The following is a 24522-nucleotide window of genomic DNA, read 5'->3' on the forward strand; positions in this document are numbered from 1 at the left end:
GCAGGGCTAAGTCATTTAAAAAGGAGACGAACCAAGGACACTACACACTTAAACACATAGATGCTAGAACTAGTTTTCCCAGTGAAGCACAATGAGCTTTAGACTAGCTATATTCAGCAAACACTATCCATCAAGAGCACCTAAGAAGAACAGAGCTAATACTACACAAATCACCTAGCTAACTTACCACAATCACACTCTTCTCTCATGTCAAGGAGAGCACGCGGGAAAAAAAAACAAGTATGACATGTTACTCCACATTTTGTACAAAGAGTGAAGGGAGACGCCGTTGCTTCACTCTGAACCCCGCTGACAAACTGGCTCTGATAATTTCCGCTTTCTTTCACTCTCTGAATGACAGGTCAACAAGCCGACCTACCAATCGCAGCAATATCACAGCGGAATAAGATTTATAACGGTAATATCTACGGGTAATCTACACATAACAGGCTTTCTGCACCAATGTTTCTATTGCACTTTTGGGGTATCATTTTGGTGTTTGTCCCCAAATAGCTTCTTTATTTGGTTGAGTGAAACTGACAGCGCAAAACTGTTTTTTAGGTAGAGATTTTGCTCATATTGACAAAAATCGTTGTATCGTTAATGTTAAAAGCCACATTTCGTGCATTGGTAAGAATGTTTTCCATTAATGTTGGTCAGAGTTAATATAACGTTAACGTTACTGTTGGTCAAATATGTTGCGGACACAAAAGCAACGGGAGCACCTCTGTTGTTTCTGTTTGAGATTTGTGAAAGATTTATTCTATTTGTGAAAATGCAACAATGAGAGATTCCACAAATCTTTTCACATGTAACGTTAAACCACATTAGACCAGCTCTTGTCAAATCAGGTCTAACGTTAGCTACATTATCCCAGAGAAGCTAAATATTCTTTAAAACACAGTTTCAGATTATCAACCTAAACTGAAAGATCATTGTCTATATAATTTAATTTAGCTACTAACTTAATTTATAAGCTAATGTAAATTAGCGTAACTTTAGTTTTACAGTCTATGTCAACAATATATTAGATGTGAAATGTAACATACATTTGATGTGTGATCATCCAAATGTCGTACTTAACGTAACGGTAACGTTACCACCAATAAATAAACAAGAGCAATTTCTTATGAGACCTAACGTTAACAACCTATAACGTTACCCAATAAGCTATAACATTATGTAGCTAGCTAACGTAATTACTGGTAGTAAATAATACACCAAAGTTAACGTAATTCAGTAACGTTATAGCGTTAGCGTAATATCAAAGACATGACAACTTGAGTGCTTCTGTGTCATTCCAGGTAATAGTCAGGGCCCGTGCAGCGGTAACTAGCTGCTGTCGGATTAGTGGGTTAGCTATAACGTACTCTTACACGCTAGCGTTAGCTGGCTAGCTATCGTTGGTGGGTTTACCTTCCGTTGATGTCAACGGGGAGCGTCAAGTCTGCCCCAACGACGGAATCCATGATAAAGGTTCACTTATCTTGTGTTCTCTCCAGAATTAAAAGACATTTTAAAGACTAGACGTAAGGTAAACTTAGAAAAGCGGGACGGAATTCAAAATAGTCCTGGCTACCGCCATCATGATATGGTAAACGTCACCATTGTGCACGTTGGAAACTGGCGATGTGTTCAGGCTGTGTAGGAAGATTTTAAATTCACGACTGAAACCCCACAGAATATGACTTAAAAACAAATAATATGACGATGTAACTTACAACGACACAGGTTATGTGCTAAATTGACTTTAAACCTCATCTCGGTATTTGTTCACAACTGTGCTTACATGCAAGTTTGTTATTTAGGACTTAAAAATAAAGAATTTACGAGCAGTAGAAAGGCAGCATAAAAGAAGGGTGGGTACTAGGACAAAGCGATTGGCCAAAACAAACACTTTGGGGAGGGACGTAGTGGCTCAAAAATACAGACGCAGCCGCTGAAGAATTCAATTTGCTCCTTTGCAATGTAGTCGTGTTACTATCTCTGACAACGCATTTTTAAGAAAAGGTGACGTGTTTTTATTTAGCAAGCCCAAAAATCCATTTGTTATTTACATAACGATGTAGATCACAGACAGAGAGCATGTAACACAAATGAATACAAAACAGTATGCGGGTTTGTTGCTAAAGTGCGGCATCATCATTAATTGCATTGCTTACGAGAGAGGGAAATAGATTTGTGTGTGTGTGAGACATATTCATCACCTTTAAACATAGTTTTTATGTGTGTGTGGCGAGTGTGATAGTGGGTGTGTTGCATGGTGGCGCAGACTAATTAACACTTACTGCATCGGCTAATTATAACATTTAGTAGGAATACAGTCTACAGTACCGTCTGGGTATTTTATCACCCGTTTAGTTAAGTTTAGGAAAAGGCTGAGCCATATAAAACGTCCTTGGTGTAAACAGCTGGTCAGGGTTAGGGTCTCGCATTGCCTAGACCTATCTCCACAGCGCTATGGAGTATCTTCAAATGAAATCTATCCAGACAACAATAGCGACACCAAGTGGCGTAACTCTTAATTTCAGCCTGGCTAGAGCATAGTTTCACAATTAGTAATTGCTAGGATGTAAAATGGTCCTTATTTTATTGTAACGTTAAGACATAAAACTGTAGTGTGATGTCAGCGATACAATTTAACATGGCTGATAACCATGTTATATTCGTTCGTCCTTCAGATGCTGTATACACACACACACACACACACACACACACACACACACACACACACACATGACAGTGGTGTTCCAGGCAAGATATCATGATGACCATTATTAGAGTTTATGTGAATTACCCAACACTCCCCTTTCTCCTGTAACTGACCCCAGGGCCTCCTAACAGGTTAATCTAGGCATGGGCACAACACATCCTCAGCCCCCCACAAGGTAATCATCCTCCTCCTCCACTGTTTATGATATATATTGGGACATGAGCTTTCTGTTGGATCTTGGAGGTCTATGCTTGTGTTGTGACTGCTATGAATCAACTAGAAATAGTGTTTATATCTCAGCTTGTGGGGAACGTTACACGTCTGCAGTCACACAAGCCAGCAAAGTTGAAATGATGTGTCTTTAGTAAAAGTGTCCATATCACCTTTTTAGAGCTGCTTTTAAAGGTGTAGCTACTATGAGTTCCTGCATGACATCACTTCTGTTGACGTTCCAAGTAAATACCAAACAAAACAGAGCAAGCTCGCCCTTCCCCCCATATTTCTGTAACTGTCATGACTAACTGACTAACTGTCACTAACCCCCACCCCCTCCCCCAACCATCTTGTCGGTGATTGGCTGGAGCCTGTTTTATTGTATTTTGGGGCACAGCGTGTGCCCCTAGTGTTTGTTTGACGTTTACGACCCCTGTGTTGTCTCCCGAGACCGAGCTTTTTCACAGTGTATTCAGGGGGCAGGCAGCTAGCGGATCAAGGAGAGATGCCTACGATTTGAGGCAAAAATGAAATCGCGCTGAAACCATGCAGGAACTCATAGTGCACCTTTAATGTTTGATTACTGTGTGTGTATTTTAGTGTGTGGATTGTGTGTGGATTTAGTGTGTGGATTGTATGTGTATTTCTTTTTAAAAACTATGTAAAGTGTCTTTGAGTGTTGTAAAAAGCACTAATAAAATGCATTATTTGTATTATTATTATTATTGTTGTTATTATTATATAATAGTTGTGTTGCAAAACATTTGGCCACCATCACAACTCCTTGCATCCGGTACACCATGTAAAAGTATTGGCTATGTGTAAAAAAAAACATTTTCAGACCCTTAACCATTAAGATATTGAGTGACCAAGACTAAACGAATTTTAAACATATGCAATTGTTTATTGTACTTTTAGAAATGTATTAGGCTTGTGAATATCAAGAGGCAGATCATTGCATTTCTTTAATTCTTAAAATACATGTGTAAGTGATATACTATTATTTTAAAAATCAGGTATTTTATTTTGTTCATGGGTATTCCAGCCATCCAAATAGTTAAAAAGTAATAATACACACACAAATTGAATGTATTTATTGTACAAATGGACATTGAACAATGAATAAACAGTAAACAGATAAAGGATGTTGGCACCAGAAATGGTCTTGTTCAGAGTTTAATGACTTAATGTATTTGGCTGATATTTCCAAACAGGCTCTAATTATAAAGGCGACAGAAAATCTTTGCTCCAAGTCTTGTGTAAAAATGTGAGGTATTCTTAGCTCGTTTTTATGTCTACAACAGATTTACAAAAAGAAGAAACAATTTTCACATATTTGCATAATTTTTTAAAACACAAGTTATAGTATAGCAAAGAGTCCTGGTACAGTACATGGTTGATTATCATAGAGGAAAAACAACATAAAGCAAAATAACAAAAAATAAAAAAATAAAAGATAATTAACATTGCAATAAATTTGTTCTCTGGAGCCCCAAATTTACACATAAAAATCTATAAACTCCAAGACCAGTTGGGCAAACTGATATATAAAGTTGTCAGAGAGAGTAGTACTGCTTCAACCAACAGAACTTGCTCAGTCAGCAACCACAACATTAAATAACATTAAATTAGCAAGAGGGGATCCACTGTATACAGCAAGGTTTGCACAATTATACACACTTGTGTCCAGCTACAACAAAGAAACCTTTATTTATTAAAACTATTTCCACTAGTTGTGTTTCTAAAAACATATTACATACAGCTGTGGGGGGCTTTGTACAGAGTAAAACAATTTTTTATTCTTATAAAATACTTTAAACCCTGTGATTTATACTGGATACAAAGGAGTAATCTGTTTTATAGTTATCTCTAAAACATTTTCAATCAGAATAAGCATCTTTGTAAATTGCAGCATTGAACAAAAACAGACTATTAGGGAACTATGTAGTTTGAGATGGGCTATTACCATTATAGTGCATTATGGAAGCTATGGCAATATATTATATTGACTTTGTTATTCATCTAAGCAAGCATGCACTATGAACATCAGAATATTTCAGCAAAGTGGTGTAATTACAGCACTATGGTTAGCACCTTAGATAATTTACTTAGCACCATGCATTAGAGAGAGGATGGGATAGAAGATGAGGGATTATTTTGATTCATGGACCCACTCTCCTCTCTCTTGTGGCTCAGTTCTCCTCTAAGGAATGCCTGTACCTGTAGTCTGTCTACTGTAAGTGGGGTAGAAGAAGAGACCCTTGGTCCCATGTGGTGCTGAGTAAATAACTATTACCCTCCAATCTCTTTTCATAAGTAAGGAAGCAAAGAACTGATACTCCACACTCCACAGTTGGAGAGAAATTGATAAAACACTATTGAGAACTAGAGCTCCGTACTCTTTTTTTTTTTTTTTTTTTTACCATGACCTCTAAACTCCAAGACCGCAGATATTCTCCCTAATCATCAGTGGCATCCGGTTCAATAATGTATGCGTAATAAGTATAGTGATAAGTATTTAATGCACTGACTCTCCATATGGACGGCTTGTGTGCATCAGTGTGTGGCTTCAGAGAGTTGACACTGATTTTCCCACATCAGGGAGGAAACTGATAGCCATGATCTCCCATTTGGAGCACTAGTAAATAAAGATGTGATTTCTGCTCAATTCAGGCAAATGAGCCTGCCTCAGGATTAATTCACATGGGCAAGATCACAAGGAGATGAGCACCAAAGGCAAATAAAATGGCACCCCTGAAAAATCCTTCCATATAAGTTTAAAATATCAAATTATCTTCTCATTTTCTATTGCACTTGAAGATTATTTCTTTACATAAGATATACATGTATAAAAGTTAATAATAAGCATACATATATATGTACATTTAACTGATCCCAATTACTTGAATTCTTCTCTCCTGACATAATTCCTGGTACTTCCAAAAAAGTACACACAGTATACAGACTGTATACGTAAAAAAAAAATAAGTTACTATAATGTCCGCTGATTAACTTGGCCTTGTCTCCCTTCACTTAGCAATGTTTTCGAGAGATTGAATGGCAAAGAGCCTTTTTTTCTCTCCAAGCGGGCGTGCACATGGAGATCCTTCTTGAAGAGCTTGAAGAAACTTTTGCCATATGGAGAAGCTATTAGTGCAAGAACTCCCCTGCTCCTCCTCAGCTCTTCTTTGTACCCCCCAGCTTCCCCGTGCTCCCTCCCTCTGTGTCTGCAGTCCAATGGGAGTTTGGAAGAGTAAAGCAGGATCTGTTTGGAGGGAGGCTTGTACTCGCTTGGATTATTTTACCCTGGATTGGAGGAGACTGCTCCGATCTCCACGCCCACATGAGGGTGCCACCAAAGGGTGATAATCCATCTCTAAATGCTCAGAAGACTTACACGGCAGCCCTCACAGGAAGCATACAGGACCTACTTCTAGGTGGTAATGTGAGCCAGGTGTAGTCTTGGGGAGGTTGTAGATGTCGACCAGAGGGAGCAGGGAGGGATCCAGGGAGTGGAACACAAAATGGGTTTGGTGCCAGCGGCCATCTTTTATCTGAAACCCAGATACACAAGACATTTATTGGTCCAAGACACGAACGTCACAATTAGGGCAACAAGTTTGAAAGTCTGAAAGTCAAGAATGATGTCAACTTAAAGGGCACAAAGCCAGATGACATCATGTCAGTCCTACCCAGCAGGAGTCTTCCAACACTTCTGGCTCAAACTCTCCTCCAACCTCGAACACCTCCCCACTCCAGGCCTTGAATCTCACAGAGCCCTGGGCGGCTGGCTGATCCTCAGCTGACCTCCAAACCGAGATGTTCAGGCAGTGGATGATGATGTGCTGCTCTGCCTCTGAGCTCAGCAGGTGCAGGAAGTTCATCTGGACACGACCGACGCTGATTGCTGGCTGCTCGAACAGGCAGAACAGGAGCTGGTTAACAAGTCTGGTATGTGCTCATGTGTGTAATATTTCTTGAACTTTTTTTAATTGTGTAGACTTTGCTGGTGTCATTGGGGCTGTGTCTTAAATACCTTGGATACCGTTATTGGTTTTAGGCAAGTCTGTCCACCGCCAGTAAAGTTGCAGGAGACTTCTATTGTATCTGACGAGCAGCCCAGGTTGGGGTCCATCCAATAAGTGCCTGAAAATACATATACATCTAAGGGTAATTAGTCTATTTGAACATAAAATTGCTCTCCGCATCTGTCTTAAACACAACACACACACACACACACACACACACACACACACACACACACACACACACACACACACACACTCACCATCATTTAACTTCTGTTCACAGCTGTGCAGGTCCCTGCAGATGCGGGCGGGGTTGTCCCGAGTGCCCAGTGGGTTCTTCAGGCTCTGGATCAGGTTACTGAGGTAGTGGAGGGTCTTAAAGATCTCTGCGCCCTGGTCCAGCATCGGCAGGTCCATCGCTGGCTTATTCTGGAGGATAGACAGAAAAAAAGGTGAGTCTGTGCAGTTTGCAACACATTAAAAATGTAACAATACAGAAAGAATGTTGACATCACACTCTACTAACCTCAGTCCTAAGTCGGGTGTGTGAATCCATTACCAAAAGACCATCTTCCTTCTGCAGCAAAATCACAAAATCGTATTTCACCATGTATCTTTCTGGATAACACATTACAGTACATTCTAACTTCTTTAAGCCATATTGGATGTAATAAAATCAGCAAACACAACATGACTTACAAATGATAGAGGGATCCCCGGGCGACCCTAAAGAGAAAAAAAGAGTGTTTTAGACAATGAATCATGCAACTTGGATATGACATTATGTTTGTTTGACAGCTGCTTAAACCTATAAAGGTGGAAAACGTACTGGAAGTCCAGGGGGTCCACGAGGTCCAGGAGACCCCTAATAAAGAAGAAAAACACACATTCTGCATGAGGTTTTATGTTGTCAATCAAGTGTCCTTATGAAATACAAATGGTCTGTAGCAACAGAAAATTACACACTATGCAAACATACCATTGGGCCTTGCAATCCCTGTTCAGAGAGAGAAAAGACATACTTTCAGCCTGAACATTACCATCAAATCTGCTTTTTACACAGTAGACAATGTAAACAAAGTGTAAAAAACTAAAAGGAATAGATGCGGTGAGAAGTGAAGACTTACAGTCTCTCCATGATTGCCCTTTTCTCCTCTAGGACCCTGTGAAGAGATGTACACAGTCAGCTGGCTGAAGAATAACAGCGGAGATAAATAATATTAGCTTATCTCAATCTGTATAATACATACTGCGCTTCCATTGGGACCAATGATTCCCATAGGGCCAATGACTCCTCCTCTGCCCTGATTGGGAGAAAAAAAAGAATGAAATAAGAAGTTCAGTATATTTCATCAGTGTAATTTAGGTCATTAGTTTACTTACCATTGCGCCCTGTGGCCCTTTTGGTCCCTGTATGCCCTTTGGCCCAAAGTCTCCTGGAGACCCCTGAAATAAATATACATATTTATACACATATACTCTGGCAGCCAGGAAGTAAGGAAAACATTTGTAGCTTGCTATATAAATGTTTATATATATATATATATATATATATATATAAATATTATAGTAAAACAGACTTCCCACAAACACAGACTACACCTGAATCCCAAAACAAGCCATATTTGTACTTAGAGACTAATCCACTTCCTGTACAGACACCCCAGGTGTAATTACTAAGGGGGAGTGAAACTATTTAGAAATTAATACAACTGCTCATCCAAAAAGGGCTTATTCTACGAAAGCCATTTCTAAAGATAAACCAACCAGATTTCAATTGCTCATTTAATGTGTGTAGTCCCTCAGTAGCAGATGAATAGATTTTGCTGTGTGTGTGTGTGTGTGTGTGTGTGTGTGTGTTCAAGTCTACTGTATATACATCCATTTACTAAGAAGCTACAAATGCTCTGTCACCCCTGAAGAGTTCTACTTTTTAAAGGTTAAAAGATTTAGGATCAAAACACAGGCTGGTTTTGGATTTGGCTGGGTTTGGGTTAGAAGTCTGAAATGTCTGTGGCTGTTGTAGAATCACATGCTGTTTGGTGCTGAACATACCCTTGGTCCAAAAACTCCCAGAATTCCTGGAAAACCTGCTTCCCCTGTATCACCCTGAACAAGAATTAAGTCAACAATCAGAAACACAGAATCTCCAAAATGTCATGAAACCATATCATTCATGGTGTTGGTAAGTAATTGCCTGTATGACATATGCTACTCACAGGTTGTCCTTTAGGGCCTTGGTCTCCCTGTGGCCCTGGCAGTCCCATTCCGCCTCTGAAGCCTCTTTTTCCTGGAGGTCCACTCTGGCCTCGAAGACCCTGCTCACCCTGGATGGATGGATGGATAAATGATCAAATGACTGAGGAAAGATCACTCATGGGCAGTTAAATAATTATTTTCACATTCATGTGATATTTAAAGCAGTCATACCAATATGTCTCTTGCACGACAGCACATTATATCTAAAATGATATATTGCTTACTCACTAGCATGACATTACAGTTATTCTATTTTGTCATGCATTGTACAGCATACTAAATGCACTATACAGTAGGCATGGGCCGGTTACCGGTTTCAAGGTATACCGTGGTTTGGAAAAAGTCACGGTTTCAAAACCGCTAAAATTTTCCGTCATATCGTTCCTGCGGTTTGAGTCGTCAAGGAAAGAAAGTGCAGTTTAGAAATCCCTCTTCTTGCCAGTGTGCAGTGTGTTAAAAAATAAAATATATTGTGTTCAATGGGCGGAAAAACGCTTTTACCCAGGCATTTCAAAATAATAAATTTTTGTGAAACCGTGATATTTTTGCTGAAGGTTATCATATCGTCAGAATCTCATACCAGCCCATGCCTACTATACAGCTTATTACTTATTCCTCCTACCTTTGGTCCAATAGTCCCCTGATCTCCTGGGAGTCCTGGAACGCCAGATTTACCACGTAAACCAGCTTTGCCAGAAAGACCATCCTCCCCATCATCACCATGTTCTCCCTAAATACATATTATGGAGGCAGAATGAATGAGATTCATCACAAAGATTAACAATCCATTCATATTTTTTGGCAGGACCTAAGGCTGGCGATTCAAGCTTGCCTATATGTCCAGCACTTTACCCCAGTGCTCAACAGAGGATAAGACCTTTCCATTTTGGGCACTCTTTAAGCTTTGTTAACACACGACATCTCATTATTCAATAGAGAGCCATGAAATGTGCTGATTACATTCATGGTTCCAAGAGGATAAACCATTTAGAGTTTAATGACTTTCCTCTAGCACCACCCTCAGGACAAATCTGTATTTGTCAGCCCCATTAAAGGTCAGTCTTTAAACATAGCAAATATAAGCCGCTTTACGACCGGAGTGATTTTTGCAGTTCCTAGAACATAAAATTCCTAGAACCCTTTTTTCTTGTGTTCCAACTGGACCAATTTGGGGATTTTTAAGTCCCTCTGGCTGCAGTTCCTGTTACTCTTTCAGCTCCTACTTCAGGGCAGGGTCTTTTCCCTTTTCCCTTTTCAGCATACGAACCTAGGTCAACGAGGGTCGGGTTTCCGGTACAGACAGACCAACAACGGGACAATTTTAACAATTTTCACCATCTTATTCATCACTAATTTCACTTATGACAACGTTTTAGGCGAGAAACTAACTATTTAGGCAGTCTTGCGAAAATTTACGCCGAATTGACAATTTGCTTCAAAGTTTTTGGAGTTGAGAAGCTCGTCGCTAGCTCGTCGCTCGGCCAGTTATGCTCAGAGACCCCGCTGTAAGCTGGAGGTCTCTCAGACCGCTCTCGTAAATAAGAGGCTTTTATTTCGCTGTTGATGGTTCGTTTGTTTAAATATCACAACACATGTCCATCATAAGATTAACGAGAACCTGTGGTTAACTGTCTTTTCGGAGTTAAACTCCACAAGCGTATCCGGATGTCTCACTCACACACACACACACACACACACACACACGTCCACAGTGCAGCAGGCAGAGGCGGGGGAGAGAGAGATACTCGTTTCTCTTCAGGAGACTTGTTTAAATTATGACAAATATGCTATATACATTAGATTTAGTATTTAGTTCATACTTTTTTGATGTATTTGTTTTCTGATTTTAACGCTATAACGACCGTTGCCGTGCTTGCATCACTCCCTTACCCCTCCTACCAGTCTCTATGGCCACTTGGCCAGTGCGAATGCAATTGGAAAAAACGGTTTTGGGGGAGAGTAGTTAGTAGATCTGTTTAGAAGTGGACTTTTCCTATAACTACGTTCCTGTAACTACTTGGTCGGAAAGCGGCTAAATATAGACTCTATAGGCTTGTGTAAATAGGATAAATAAGATGAATAAACAAGAGATTTCTTTGTTAGTCTCACCGGCATGCCTTTACTGCCATCTTTTCCAGGGACTCCATCCATCCCGGGCACACCCTCCAGTCCCTCTCGGCCCACCACACCTCTGGGACCAGGAAGACCACCCCCACCCTGAGGAGAAGAGTGGATTTATCAGAAATCTAGACTGAGCGTGACAGTTTGTGAGACTGACTTCTTGTCTATCAGTCTTTACTTGGGTGAATTAACACAATCAGTTTGATCCTGTCTTGGTCAATCTTTTTATGACTTTTGCTTACGCCTTGTTTCCAAGTATTCTAGTCATGAATACAACTTTTTAAAGGCTGAGAGTATGCAAAACATCTATCTTTTGTAATGAAATACTGTAAATCGCTGAAGCATCTGTAGATGTATGGAGAATTGTTGACTTACCTCCTGTCCTCTGGTTCCTTTTTGTCCTGACTGGCCCTTTTTGCCTTTCTGACCCTGAAGAGAGAGAACATGTTTTAAAAGTGAAATGAGATTATTATTTATTATTGTTAATGTCCCACATCTGCTGGTCATTGTTCTACAGTAACATTTAACCAGGTGATAGTAACCAGCATTGCATCCCTCTCTCAAACCAAACAAATCAAATGACAGCACAGTACTTTCGTATTATTACAGTACTTTCAGGCTGATTACTGGCCTCTTTACTAGATGTTGCTGTTGGATCTCTGCTACATTTAGATAACTTTCTCACTTTGCCAGAGACCTACTGACGTTGTTGCAACCCCTATATTGCTGATACATATTCATAAAATAGGCCAAATAATGCTTTTTTACCTGAGTTCATTACTCAAGCATTCAACTTACAGCACATACAAGCTTTAGCATTGCCTCTAAAGCTCTAATGGACTGAAGCTAATACAGACAAGAAATAGGACTACACATAATTTTTAATTCTTCAGACATGCACCCTTTAGCAAAACACACAGCATTTTTTTTTAATGTTTACATCCTTACTTGATCTCCTTTGGCCCCTTTGGGTCCTTGTTGCCCACGAGGTCCAGGCTGTCCCTGAAATTGCCAGTTGTGTTATTGAAAGCACATAAAGACGACCTGTGTGAGCATGCCCACTGGTTGTTTGTATAGACTTTTAATGACAGAACTGTGTGTGGAAATCACATGTCTTGACACTCACAGGTTGTCCAGGAGCTCCAGGCCTGCCTCTTTCCCCATCCACACCAACTTGACCCTGAGAAAGAGTAACAGAATATAAACATCATAAACCCAAATAAATCATTTTAAAATCACTGTGAGTGATGGTACTTACTTTATACCCCGGATCTCCTGATTCCCCTCTCTCTCCTCGGTCACCTGGAGTACCCTGATAAAACAAGAAATATATGAGTTAACAAGCAAATTATTTGATTTCTGCAATTTTATAGCAGGCAAACAATAGAAGGAGGGAGAAAGGTAAGTCAGGTGTGACTTACTATGTCACCTGGAGGACCAGGAGGACCCTCTACTTTCCCATCATCCCCCTGCTCGCCCTGCAGATAAAAATCAGAACAATGTTAGATGTTTTATATAAGACAGACATCCCTGCTGTTTCAGTACACTATATCTGGCTTTTGAAACTTGGCTCACACATGGCTGATTATGATGAGTTAAAGCCAAAATCTAAAAACCTCCCCATGTGTGTAAAGTCTCTCTGCCTTTGTGTAAAATAAAAGCCATTATATTTTAACATGTTGTCTTTAATGAAGGCACTCAAACCAAGATAGATCAGTACAAAATGCTTACAGAGAGGGGTGCATTTTAAGATGCCTGTTTCATAGCTCAATAAAAAAAAACTTTTGGTGTTTTTGATCTACTTTCAGGTGATTTGTGACCAATCTAAACTGTTGCTGGGATACACTGGGAACAGATGAGAGTCACAGAAGATAAAGAGGAAGAATAAGAGATCAGTGTTACACATAAAGTGAACGAGGTGTACCTTTTCACCTTTTGGTCCTGGAGGCCCAATAGGGCCCTGTGGTCCCTGATGGCCCTGCAAGGGAAGACATTATGTTATGTAAATTGATTAAATTGTTTAATGTTTAGTGTCCACATACAATAAGGTCATCTTACCTCATAACCTGCAAGACCAAGTTCCCCCTGTTGACCCATTCGACCAGGAGCTCCCTAAAGAGAACAGATGTTGTGTCTTCAGTCACACTATACGTGATATAAAACATTAGATAACATTCAAACGTATTACCAAAACTGTTTAACCCTCCAGTTGTCCTCGGGTCAAATTTGAACCGTTTTCAAAGTTTCTATATCAGAAATTTGGGTGTCCATCAACCCAATTGCCCAAATGTAACATAGATGGTTCCATTCAACACTCTTTGCAAGTAGACTTAATGATCGGTTCACTACTTTCATGGAATTTGAAAAAAAGGTTTAAGTGGTTTCAAAACAGCATCCTGACTAAACTATCACTCATACCTGTCTGTGATCATCCACACATCATCCTCTGATCTTAACGTTTAGTCAAAATTATTCATAATTTCTGCTTTCTGCTACATTTCATATAAATTACGTTTATTGACCATGAATTCCAAGAATAAGTGTAAAACTATAGTGGTAACAAGTTGGTGGTAGTGGTTTAAATAATAATGGTAATGGGGGAAAAAAGCGTAAAAAAGGGACAAAAAACTTCCACAAAAAAATAATAAATCAAAAAAGTGTTTATTTTCACAACAAGTTGATAGTCGACGGGAAGACAACACAAGGGTTACAAAAATGAATGATAAATATGTATATCATTACTGTTCCACTTTACCACGTGTCCAATGGTTCCTCTGGACCCCTTCTGCCCAACAAAACCTGGTGGTCCAGTCTTTCCCACCGTCCCAGTCTCCCCAAGGTGTCCTTGATGACCTTTGGCACCCTAAACACACACAAAGGATAGGTTACAGAATAGTTGACCACAAAGCATTTCTATGTCATTGCGTGTGAATACTTTTGGTTTCTAAAGGTATTAAACAGCCTTAAAAGAGGATTTGATTTTAATACCTTTGGCCCTTGTTTGCCTCCTTCCCCAATTTTGCCAGATTTCCCTTCTGGACCCTTCAGAGAGAAAACTAAATTAGGAAACAGCTTACAAAAGTCAGTTTACAAAAAATGTGTGTGACCAGAACAACTACTTACTCTGACGCCGGTGAGTCCAGGACTTCCAGGTGAGCCCTCCTTTCCCTTTAGCCCAATTTCACCTTTTTCTCCGTTGTCGCCCTCCTGTCCCATGTCACCTTTTTCACCCTGAGCATATGCACATAAAAAAACTACTTAAGTTTCTTTACCTAAAACATGCAACAAAAAGCAGATCTTAAAGGTCCCATATTGTAAAAAATTAGATTTCTATGTCCTTTTTGATTATAAACCAGGCTGAGGTGCTATATAAATACTGTGAAAGTATCAAAACGCTCAATCCACAGAGAAATGCACACAGCTCGTATTCACGTATAACGACCCCTCAGGACTTGCGTACAGTTGTGATGTCACAACTATAGTACATATAGGTAGAAAGTGCCGCTACAGTGCCGTTATAATCTTTCCCCGGCTGCAATGACGGCCCAGTGCATTTCAGACAGAGGTTAAATACTGGTAAATTCAGACAGTATGAGAAAAATGTGTGTACATGTAAACTAGTAGAAAACCAAACCTGAACCTGAAAATGAGCATAAAATGGGACGTTTAATAATGCAACATCACAACAACACGCCACCTTAGCTCCATCGGGACCAGCTAGACCAGCTTCTCCCTCTAGGCCTGGCTCTCCCTGTTATCACACACACACACACACACACACACACACACACACACACACACACACACACACACACACACACAGGTTAATGAACAAACAGCGGCACTTGTTAAAAATATTTGATAGTTTAATGCTGATAAACACACCCGCTGTCCTATTATTCCCTGCTCTCCGATGTTCCCAACAGGTCCAATGGCTCCCTGACACACACATACACAATACACATGAGCACAGACAACATTCCTTCTTGTAGTTTTAAACATGACTTTGATCAAATAAGGCATGCAATATTTGATATTAAACTTGAAGGTGAACATAAAAACTGCAACAATATATTGTTTCACCTTCTCCCCTGGCTCGCCTGGCAGTCCTGGTTCCCCCAGCTTGCCTGGAGGACCCTTTAAAAACACGTAGAGGATGGGAGAGAGGAAAATGTTGAATGCTTTTGGGCAGACATTAGGGGCTAATTAGTCTTTGGCAAAAGATATGTAAAATATGTCAGGGGCGAGTTCCATTATGTATTGTCATGGGAGAAAGAAAGAGGACACCTTTGTAATGTGGGTTAATTAGTTTAATTGGACAGATTACTTCAATCAGGGAGCATTATTGATTCACTGGGGTAGGGTGAACAACAGATGTCACATATTTAATCATTTAGTCCTCACAATACCCTTTGTGTGTGTGCGCAGATGAACACCAGTGACCTTATCCATGTGGAATCTGCATGCATGTATATGGCTGAGTGTAAGTGCAACATGTGTGTTTGCAAAATCTCTTACCTTTTGACCAATTTCTCCTAACAGTCCCACAGTCCCTGGAGGCCCAGGTGATCCCTTTGAGGTGACAACACAAATACTTCAATGATAATCAGACTAAAACCAACTGGTGATATTTCAGGCTAATCAACATCAGAGCTTGTTTAATAAAGTAAAAAAATAGGAATGTTGATTGATACATCAGTAAACCATCTGTACACAGTTTGGCTCTGAATGCAATGACTAACTGTGTCACTAATTATGCTTCTAAAACATTGATGCTTTGCCATGAATACTTCTCAATCTCAGTGCATATAAATAATGTTTGCTCCCTGGCTGACTTGCACCATAAAGAAAGTTAACAGCAGAGCTCAGAAGTGTATTATTTCATCAGTGAAAGGAGCTGTGAGACAATGGAGAATGATTAGGAGGGAAAAGATGATTTTCAACAATGTATAAAAAGAAGCATTCATATGTAAAGATGGATGCTGGGTAACTCCACATTGTCCTCCTACTATGATTGAATATTGTTCTATAGGTAACTACAATAGCTTGTCTAAATCCAAACAACTATTATACTATTATTATTATACAACTATAAATAATGTTCATAGCTCACAAAACTGTGCAGATAAAAACACATTTTATAGCTTGTATTCAACATGATCATGTAATCGTTAATTACCTGTAATTACCATGATCTTTCCTATTGTAGGTATAAACAGTCTGCTGTATGAAGTAAACTACATTCAGCTGCCTGAGTGTCCTCTTGAGATAGTTATAGCTAGATATCCATGCTTTATTTAATTGGAAACAGGAGAATATTAGCCTGTGATTCATTTGTACCAATGAAAACAAAGAGGCAATGGGTGCCTGTCTCTAATTTTGGTGATCCATTGTTTTCTGTTCTGCCTCTTTTAGTGTGCATAAAATAAAACCACAATAAAACAGCAAATCTTTTACAGTAAATGTTTTAGCCATCATGGCAATACTCACATATATTTCCCCCTGGAGTTCAGCAATTTAGCACTTCTATTAATAAGCTTCCTTTTCACGTTTTCTTTAAAAAAATGCTCTATTCAGTTAATCACCCAGCATGCTTACAGTTCATGGTCCTGCCACTACAGAGCAGATGTGTGAAGGACGAGACAACTCTCTGGCTGCTCTGGAGGAAACATTTAATACAGGCGAATATATTTTTAATAACTACTAAAATGTGTCTCATAAACTTTCTCCTGGCTTTGATATTTTGTGGCTAACAGGGCTGGGCTGAGAGAACCAAGGTGCTGTTTGTTGCCAAAGAGAATCTAATAAAACTAAGTATGGTTATAAAAAATGGAGAGGAAAAGTTTGATGAGCTGGATAAGAATGTTGCAAAAGATTGGGCCTCGACAAAGAAAATTAAAGGAGATTGAGAGAGGGAAAGATACTCAGTCAGATGAGGATGGCAAGATATGTCAGGCCTAGAGATGCTAAGAAGATGAGGAAACGGGAGGAAAATATATGAAGGGATCGAGAGACGGTTGGAGGGTCATACCGGCTCGCCCGCTATTCCCTTGTCCCCGGGAGGTCCTGAGGGCCCTTGAATACCCTGGAGAAAGAAGGGTAAGTGAGTTCAGAATACATGTACACATCATCTTACATTCATAAAAAACAACATACTTCTATTGTTTTTATGAAGATTTGAAGTGTTTTACTGTGATACCATCAGCAACAGAATATAGCTATAGTATGCTTTGTTTACACATAAAACGTCTAGATACTATGCAATATAAAGCTTGTTGATTTGGGCTTTATCTGTGCATCGTAGTCTCTTAAATAGTTTATGTTTTGTTATTTCTATGTCTAAGCAAAGTGAACTCACAGGAAAACCTTTAGGCCCAGTTTCCCCTGACTCTCCGATCTTCCCCTGTGACCATATAAGGAAGAATATGTAAGACAGGATAAAGACATGTTATGTTATTTATAATATCTGTACCATAATCTGTAACCATAGTACAACACAAAACAAAGAGGAAGAAAGAGAGTTGTGGCTGTGTGGCCACTAAACTTTAACTTGACATTGATTTTCACTGAGCAATGGCAAAGTGCACTTCTCTTAACCTTTTTAATACATAAAGATCATTAGCATTTTCAGCGATGTATGCTGAAAATAATTTACAGAAGTGGAGTAAAATATTCTCCCACTAATGAGCTGTGCAAATAACTTTGTTCAACTGTCATGTATGTAAATCTGGCCCACAGTCTGTAGAAACCTTCCAAGGACAGTTCTCTCCTCCAAGGTAAAATGTTGTATCTGACTGTGGGCCTCACTGCTGGTATCATGTAGGTCTTCTAAATCATTCTGATGCTTCGCCTCTCCAGAGGAACATAACCACAAAGAAATATATGAGAGGAAGGAGTGGAAAAGTACCCCAGTGCTTTACCTGTGGTCCAGCGAAACCTATTTTTCCTGGAGGACCATCAGTACCCTGTGGAGAGAGGGAAGGATGAGAGATAGCCGTGTGCTGAGACATGTCAGTTTACTGTATATTTCCTGCCTCCTGATTGGAGGGAGATGTGCAGCTTGCTATTTTTGGTGCACAAGATACAGTTTCCCTCCTAAGAATCTATTATATATGCCAGGATATATTTGTTACACTATTAAATGTCGATGTGTGGTCACTACTCTTGTGCCTGCACCGCTTCCAATAAATGCACGCAATCAAGTCAGATTTCTTACCGTCTTGCCCTCTAACCCCATCTCTCCTGTTGGACCATCAGGCCCTATCGCTCCCTGAAACACAAGACAGCTGTTACTTCACCAATAGAGGTCACTGTAACACAGCCAGACAGCCACAACATGCTGTAAATAAACATCTCTGTATAGTGCATTGATGCCAATAATACCCCCATGTCAAAGGCAGTGTGAGGGTCTGTTAACTACACGTTTTAGGATAAACAGGAAAGTTAATTATGTTAATTATGTAACTGTGTGTGTGTGTGTGTGTGTGTGTGTGTGTGTGTGTGTGTGTGTGTGTGTGTGTGTGTAAAAGTGAATGTGTGCATTAAGGGACAGTGTAGTAATAGCTAAAGGTCTCTCTATAGGGTGTCACACATGGCAGTGAAAGCTACTGGTCTATGACTTGCATTGTTTTAATAATCAGGGCACACACATACATACTATTCATACTTAACACACACACACACACACACACACACCCACACACACACACTGTCAGAACAGTCTGACTGTTTAGATTACATGGGTGCAACTGTCAAACATAATCAATCTAATGTGCTTAAAGGCCTGCTAGTCTAGTGAGTAGTGATAATAAATGGGAGCCAGGCAGTGGACCAATACAGTCCATCTGCTATGCACCTGCACAACTTTCTCATCTATACAGTGGAATATGGTGGCTCACTGACACTTTGAAGATCCTCACATAATGTGATACTCTGTGTGTCATCACAAATGATTTTCTCAGAATCATTAATTATTTTACAGGAGAAAGCAAATATAACATGACACAGCCACACAGGCAGCCTTGTTGTGTGAGTGGTTGACTACTGGGCACAGGGGGAGTCTGGCCCGTGGAGAAAGTGCTATAAGCTTATTATACATAGAACTGGATAAGCAGCGCTCATTAACATTCCTGTCTGGGGTACCTGTTACCCACTGCTTACGTTTACATAGCCGGATCAACCGATGGATGTGTAGGGGAAATATTTCACCCTGTCAGGCCTCGGAAAAACACATTCACTCAAATATTATGCTTGAAAGCTAATTAATCACACTGAGTTACATTGATTTGTAACATAAGTTTCAAACAAAGACAGCAAAAAAAACACTAGGAGCATGATCTCCAAACAATCAAAAACATCTATTTAAACAAGCTAAATAATAACTGCCGAGAGGGAGTTGATGATGAGGATGAGATTAATACTCTTCAATATGGAAAACATTAGCTAAAAACGTGTAGGTCAGACGTCAAGAGGAGTTATTAGATACAAAGCAAGATTAGCCAGACTGGTGATTCCTCATGGCTGACATCCTTTTGAGCCCACATATGTATTAACATAGGCTTACATGCAGGCACAGAAAACAGAAACACAGAAAAACTGAGACGAGAGTGGTACTATCTTCCAAATTGGTCTGATGCCAACATGTACTTTTATCTCTGGTCTCTGACTCCACACTATTTCCATGTTAGAAAACAGTCCAGTGCCAATGTTTCTGAGAATGAGGCCCGATGTTACATTGCTGTCAACATTAAGGCCTTGTGTCTTATGCCAAGTGGCTAACATCCAAAAGACATATGGTGTTTCAGTCTGTGTAAAACTGTAAAACTGTAAAACACTGTCTGTGTTGTATACATTTAGCACAAATATTTTTTATTTAGAGCTGAAACTGAAACATCTGAAACTGTCTGTCTTAATCTAGACTTTATAGTCTTGGTTTTTACAGACAAATCAGTGAGTGGATTCGCCCTCTTAGCATATCTTAAATAAAATCAATGAATCAACAAAGGGGAGTTTTGTTTGTTGAGGCAAATAGAGGATACATGAAAACTTAAATTCTTTCTTGTGCAGACCAAGCTTATGTGTGGTTGGGGGAGTGGGGGTGAGACATGAGTGTGCGTCTGTGGTTGCACACATTTACTGTCTGTGAGAAAACCACCTCGACGTCTTCTGGCTTGCTACACTCAGATTTCTCAGCTTGGACTACCCAACATAAGTCACGAAGCAGCAGGCAGATTTACTGGCACTGGAAGCTGCAGACATTAGTATTAATTAAAAACACAGTTTGAGACATAAGAGAGCGTGTCCAGGCCAACCACAGTGAAGCCCATCTCCCATGGACGCCTCAGATAAAGAAGCTCAATGATATTTTGTCCCACTTTCCAGCTGGCTAGGAGGACCATAGTGATAAGACATTTTTACAAAACCTTTGAAAAAGATCGGGGACAGGGTCTGTACTCAACAAGAGAGCACATAAAGGACAAAGGCTATTACATTGCCAGCAGAAGCTGATGTGTGTCAGCTGACCTCCCAAACATCAATTTGACTGTGTTCTGCATCATTGCCATAGTTACAGCCATTATCATCACTATCAGAACAAAATATTTTCATTATTTATTGCCACTACATTCTCCTGGCGTCCACTTAGTCCCCTCAGTGAACAATCATTTATTGGCTGTATGTTGTTCCAGAGGTCTAAAATTTCAGCCAGCCAGCTAAAATTCCAGCTGTTATCCGCTTGTTTTCATCTCTCACATAATACCCAGAAGTTGTATACGATTTCACTTTTATTGAGAGTGCAAAGCTGTAATCATTTCTGCATAGTGAGAATTTATTATTATCTATTATACTGTATTAGCGCTGAAACTGCATCATACAGTTATGTACAGTACAGGCCCCATATTACACTCATTTTCAGGTTCATACTTGTATTTTGGGTTTCTACTAGGGGTGTTGAAATTAGTCATTGCATCGATGCATTGAAATGCGGACGTGGATGATTCTGCATCGATGCAGTGACAGACAATAATCGATTATTGCCTAATGATGTCACTTGTTGATTTTCAGTTTGCTGCTTTTATGTTTATGCTTTTTGTCTGTTGTCTGCTGTATTCAGACTCCGCTACGTACAGGATGTGTCTTTTTTTAAGGGGCTTAAAACACCATCAAGCTAAATATTCATACCCCTAGTTTCTACAAGAACATATTTACATGCTTTAATGTTCATGTGTGTAAAAACATTTTTTTTTCATACTGTCTGTCTGAATATACCCATATATATTATAGTTGTGACATCACAACCGTACGGAAGTTGTGACGGCTCATTTGAAGGCACAGTTTCTGAATACGGGCTCAACTCACTTTTTACAATATGGGACCTTTAATGTTTTTGATGCTAATATGAAACACCTGTCCACTGGAGACTTTCAGACATTAAATGTCTAAATCCGGTGTATACTACTGTTATGTGATGTGATTAAAAAAGACAAAAAATGTCATAAACATTCCACCACATTATCTAATAGTCCTTTCAAAAGTTGTGCACATTTAGGAAACATAAAAACCGACTTGTACTTCCACAGCTGATTCTAAAAAGGTTACAGGTCTAAAAGCTGCTATTGTGGTTTTTTATGAATAATGTATTATGAGTTTGCTTACCCAGAATGAAAACTTTGCTTTGCTAATCCCCCCCATAAATCATGTTTCCCCAAGTTTGCTAAACTTAACTGCAAAGCAACCTCCAGAAAGCCACACTCACATTTTCCAGGACAGGATTGACAGCGGGTCCTTCCTTCAACTAGTAGTCATTGTTCCATTTATATGGAATAAAAAAAAAAGAGCTGTTTGTTTTACATCACTGGAGCTCTTCCACCAGTTATAATGAGCACTGACTTCTGAAAAGGATGGAACAGACTCATGCTTTGACTCTAAACCCGAGAGCGTGTTATGCAAGCACCCATGTCCATTAAACACACGTGACCTCAGTTCAGAGGCAATTCCATATCACTTCATTATGTCCACCCACTAAAGTTTTTCCGACAGGTCAACAACAGCAGTGGCACATGGCTCCTGTAGACACACATTACAGCATGCATAAAAACAGCAACGTAATGTGTATCTACACTCTGGGAACTATAATACACTGACTGCATAGCACAAGTCAACAGCTAAGCTGCAAAAACAACAGGTGTGAAACTTCAAACTCACCCGTAAGCCTTTGGGTCCTCTGGTACCAGCTGGCCCAATCGCTCCAGGAGTGCCCTGACGAACAAAGGAAAAGGGGGATAAAGAGGGAAAGAGAGGGGGAAAGGAAAAAGGGAAGTAGAGATAAAACGAAGGTTTACACTGACAGAGCACAGAGCCCCCTGGTTGTTGACCCAGGGGGGCAGCCTGACCTCGGGAACACACTACGGGGTTTGTTGTTAGATCCGTCACTCACACCAATTAAAGGGCCTGCTCTGGAATCCTGTCCCGCTGCACCCCAGAGCCTCATATTTATGTTTGTTTTGGTGGCTCAGTGGCCCCCTCCTTCAGCCAGTGCTCAGCCCGCACTCTGTCAAACCTGACCGTGGCAAGGACAGAGCAAGGGGAGGCAAGGGCAGCTTCTAATTGGTTATAGGTGTTGCGCTTTTGACTGACAGGAGGTTAATGCAGGTTCAGCAGGAGGCTGCCAGCTCTCATAATGCTCAGACAAAACCTTTGCTGCAGACCGTGGGTTGTTAACACTACACACAACTGTCATCTAAAAGAAATACCACAGAAACAGTTACTCAAAGACATCTTTGTTCCTCTGTTAGCCTTTTAGCTATTATTGTTTGTCAATTTTCTATGACACAGCCATGCTTGCTACTCTAAGCTTATTAAAACTGCAGACACACTGACCAGACGGCTGACCCTCGGCAGAAAAGGCAGTTGGACTGATCAGTCTCCCCGAGTTGGTCAAAAAAGTGCCTCGGAACACACCAAAGCGACGGGACGTAATACGTCTCCATAACAGCAGGCAGCGCTAATCTGTATTGTCGCCCAAAAATGAAAACCGGCAGCTGATTGGACGAACACGTCACGTGGGTCTGGTTTCTCCGGAAATTCAAAGACAGACTGTCATGGCGGCTTGTTCAAAATACGATCTCATATTGTACTAAAATAGTTCACCGAAACGTGTTTCTGAAAACATTTTAAGAGAGAAATAGGCCGCGCAGTTGCTGAATCTGTCTTCATTTCAGATCGACAAAGGTCAGTTTAAAAGATTTTCCGTCAGATTTTGAGAGACTCTAGTCATGCTCATTCCGCTCCCCATTTCCGGATTAGCACTCTACCAATCAGATTGGTCATTTGAGTCCGACTGCCGGCAGTGCCCAACCCACCGAATTATACATATGTATATGTAAAATCGGCCAAAATGAAGGCCGACAGCCCCTCGGACGGACGACGGCACGGAACACACCAAACAGACTCGAGTCACTGACCTCGCCAGACTGTCCAATGGCCAATTATCGGCTTGGTGTGTCAGCGCTTTAGACAAAACCAAGATGCTGATAACCATACAGCTCATTGACTCTACGCTATTATCTACAAAAACTATCAAGTGAAAAGAAGGGAGAAAAATGCAAAACAGGCAAAGGAGAGTTGACTTACTGGTCTTCCTGGTGGTCCTTTGGGCCCGGTCTCACCTGGTGTCCCTGGGTGACCCTATCATATGTAAACAGACACAAATACACACACACACACACACACACACACACACACACACACACACACACACACACACACACACACACACACACACACACACACACACACACACACACACACACACACACACACACACACACACACACACACACACACACACACACACACACACACACACACACACACACACACACTTTTGGTTGCTTTTCTTTCACCTTTATTGGACCTCACTTTTTGGCTGGACCATTTGTAAAAGCATAACTATGTAATGGGGAGTATTTTCAGTCTGACTGCTCAGATCAGCTGAGTGCAATAAAATCTATCCAACACGCAAACCAATAACACAGTAGGCAGCTCTGATCTCACGCATTCACGGGAAAAGAAATCATAAATGTCTGCAGTATGAGCTCTCTGTTAACAGCTATAGATGTCTGCTGGTCAGCTCCATTCACTTTGTATGACACTGTCTTTTCCAGGAGGTCTGCTTCCTTATAAGTGTGT

At 40.3% G+C, this 24522-nt stretch overlaps 2 protein-coding genes across 4 annotated transcripts in view; both read right to left on the reverse strand.

Moving 5' to 3' along the window:
• cdk5rap2 (CDK5 regulatory subunit associated protein 2) overlaps positions 1–1612 on the reverse strand; it is a 42632-nt gene extending 41020 nt beyond the window's left edge. The window contains exon 1 of one of the 3 annotated variants that reach the window (XM_031317857.2): positions 1417–1612. In XM_031317857.2, the coding sequence (XP_031173717.1) occupies positions 1417–1469 (53 nt within the window). In that variant the 5' untranslated portion in view covers positions 1470–1612. Of the gene's footprint in view, positions 1–187; positions 340–1416 lie in introns of those variants that run through there. The other 2 variants (XM_031317860.2, XM_031317859.1) reach the window with 2 other exon arrangements.
• A 2393-nt stretch (positions 1613–4005) lies between these two features.
• col27a1a (collagen, type XXVII, alpha 1a) overlaps positions 4006–24522 on the reverse strand; it is a 72511-nt gene continuing 51994 nt past the window's right edge. Inside the window, exons 27-61 of the mRNA XM_031317772.2 lie at positions 23965–24018; positions 22537–22590; positions 18551–18604; positions 18255–18299; positions 17693–17737; positions 17366–17419; positions 15853–15906; positions 15418–15471; positions 15220–15273; positions 15032–15085; positions 14458–14565; positions 14323–14376; positions 14090–14197; positions 13393–13446; positions 13259–13312; positions 12756–12812; positions 12593–12646; positions 12461–12514; positions 12283–12336; positions 11710–11763; positions 11323–11430; positions 9836–9943; positions 9174–9281; positions 9010–9063; positions 8338–8400; positions 8205–8258; positions 8082–8117; positions 7934–7951; positions 7784–7819; positions 7654–7680; positions 7481–7531; positions 7215–7383; positions 6963–7072; positions 6619–6837; positions 4006–6480 (exon numbers count right to left, since the gene is read on the reverse strand). Coding sequence (XP_031173632.1) covers positions 6334–6480; positions 6619–6837; positions 6963–7072; positions 7215–7383; positions 7481–7531; positions 7654–7680; positions 7784–7819; positions 7934–7951; positions 8082–8117; positions 8205–8258; positions 8338–8400; positions 9010–9063; positions 9174–9281; positions 9836–9943; positions 11323–11430; positions 11710–11763; positions 12283–12336; positions 12461–12514; positions 12593–12646; positions 12756–12812; positions 13259–13312; positions 13393–13446; positions 14090–14197; positions 14323–14376; positions 14458–14565; positions 15032–15085; positions 15220–15273; positions 15418–15471; positions 15853–15906; positions 17366–17419; positions 17693–17737; positions 18255–18299; positions 18551–18604; positions 22537–22590; positions 23965–24018 — 2481 coding nt within the window. The 3' untranslated portion in view covers positions 4006–6333. The remainder of the gene's footprint in view (positions 6481–6618; positions 6838–6962; positions 7073–7214; positions 7384–7480; positions 7532–7653; positions 7681–7783; positions 7820–7933; positions 7952–8081; positions 8118–8204; positions 8259–8337; positions 8401–9009; positions 9064–9173; positions 9282–9835; positions 9944–11322; positions 11431–11709; positions 11764–12282; positions 12337–12460; positions 12515–12592; positions 12647–12755; positions 12813–13258; positions 13313–13392; positions 13447–14089; positions 14198–14322; positions 14377–14457; positions 14566–15031; positions 15086–15219; positions 15274–15417; positions 15472–15852; positions 15907–17365; positions 17420–17692; positions 17738–18254; positions 18300–18550; positions 18605–22536; positions 22591–23964; positions 24019–24522) is intronic.

The sequence above is a fragment of the Sander lucioperca genome, chromosome 14 (genome assembly GCF_008315115.2).
Source record: "Sander lucioperca isolate FBNREF2018 chromosome 14, SLUC_FBN_1.2, whole genome shotgun sequence".
NCBI classification, from domain to species: domain Eukaryota; kingdom Metazoa; phylum Chordata; class Actinopteri; order Perciformes; family Percidae; genus Sander; species Sander lucioperca.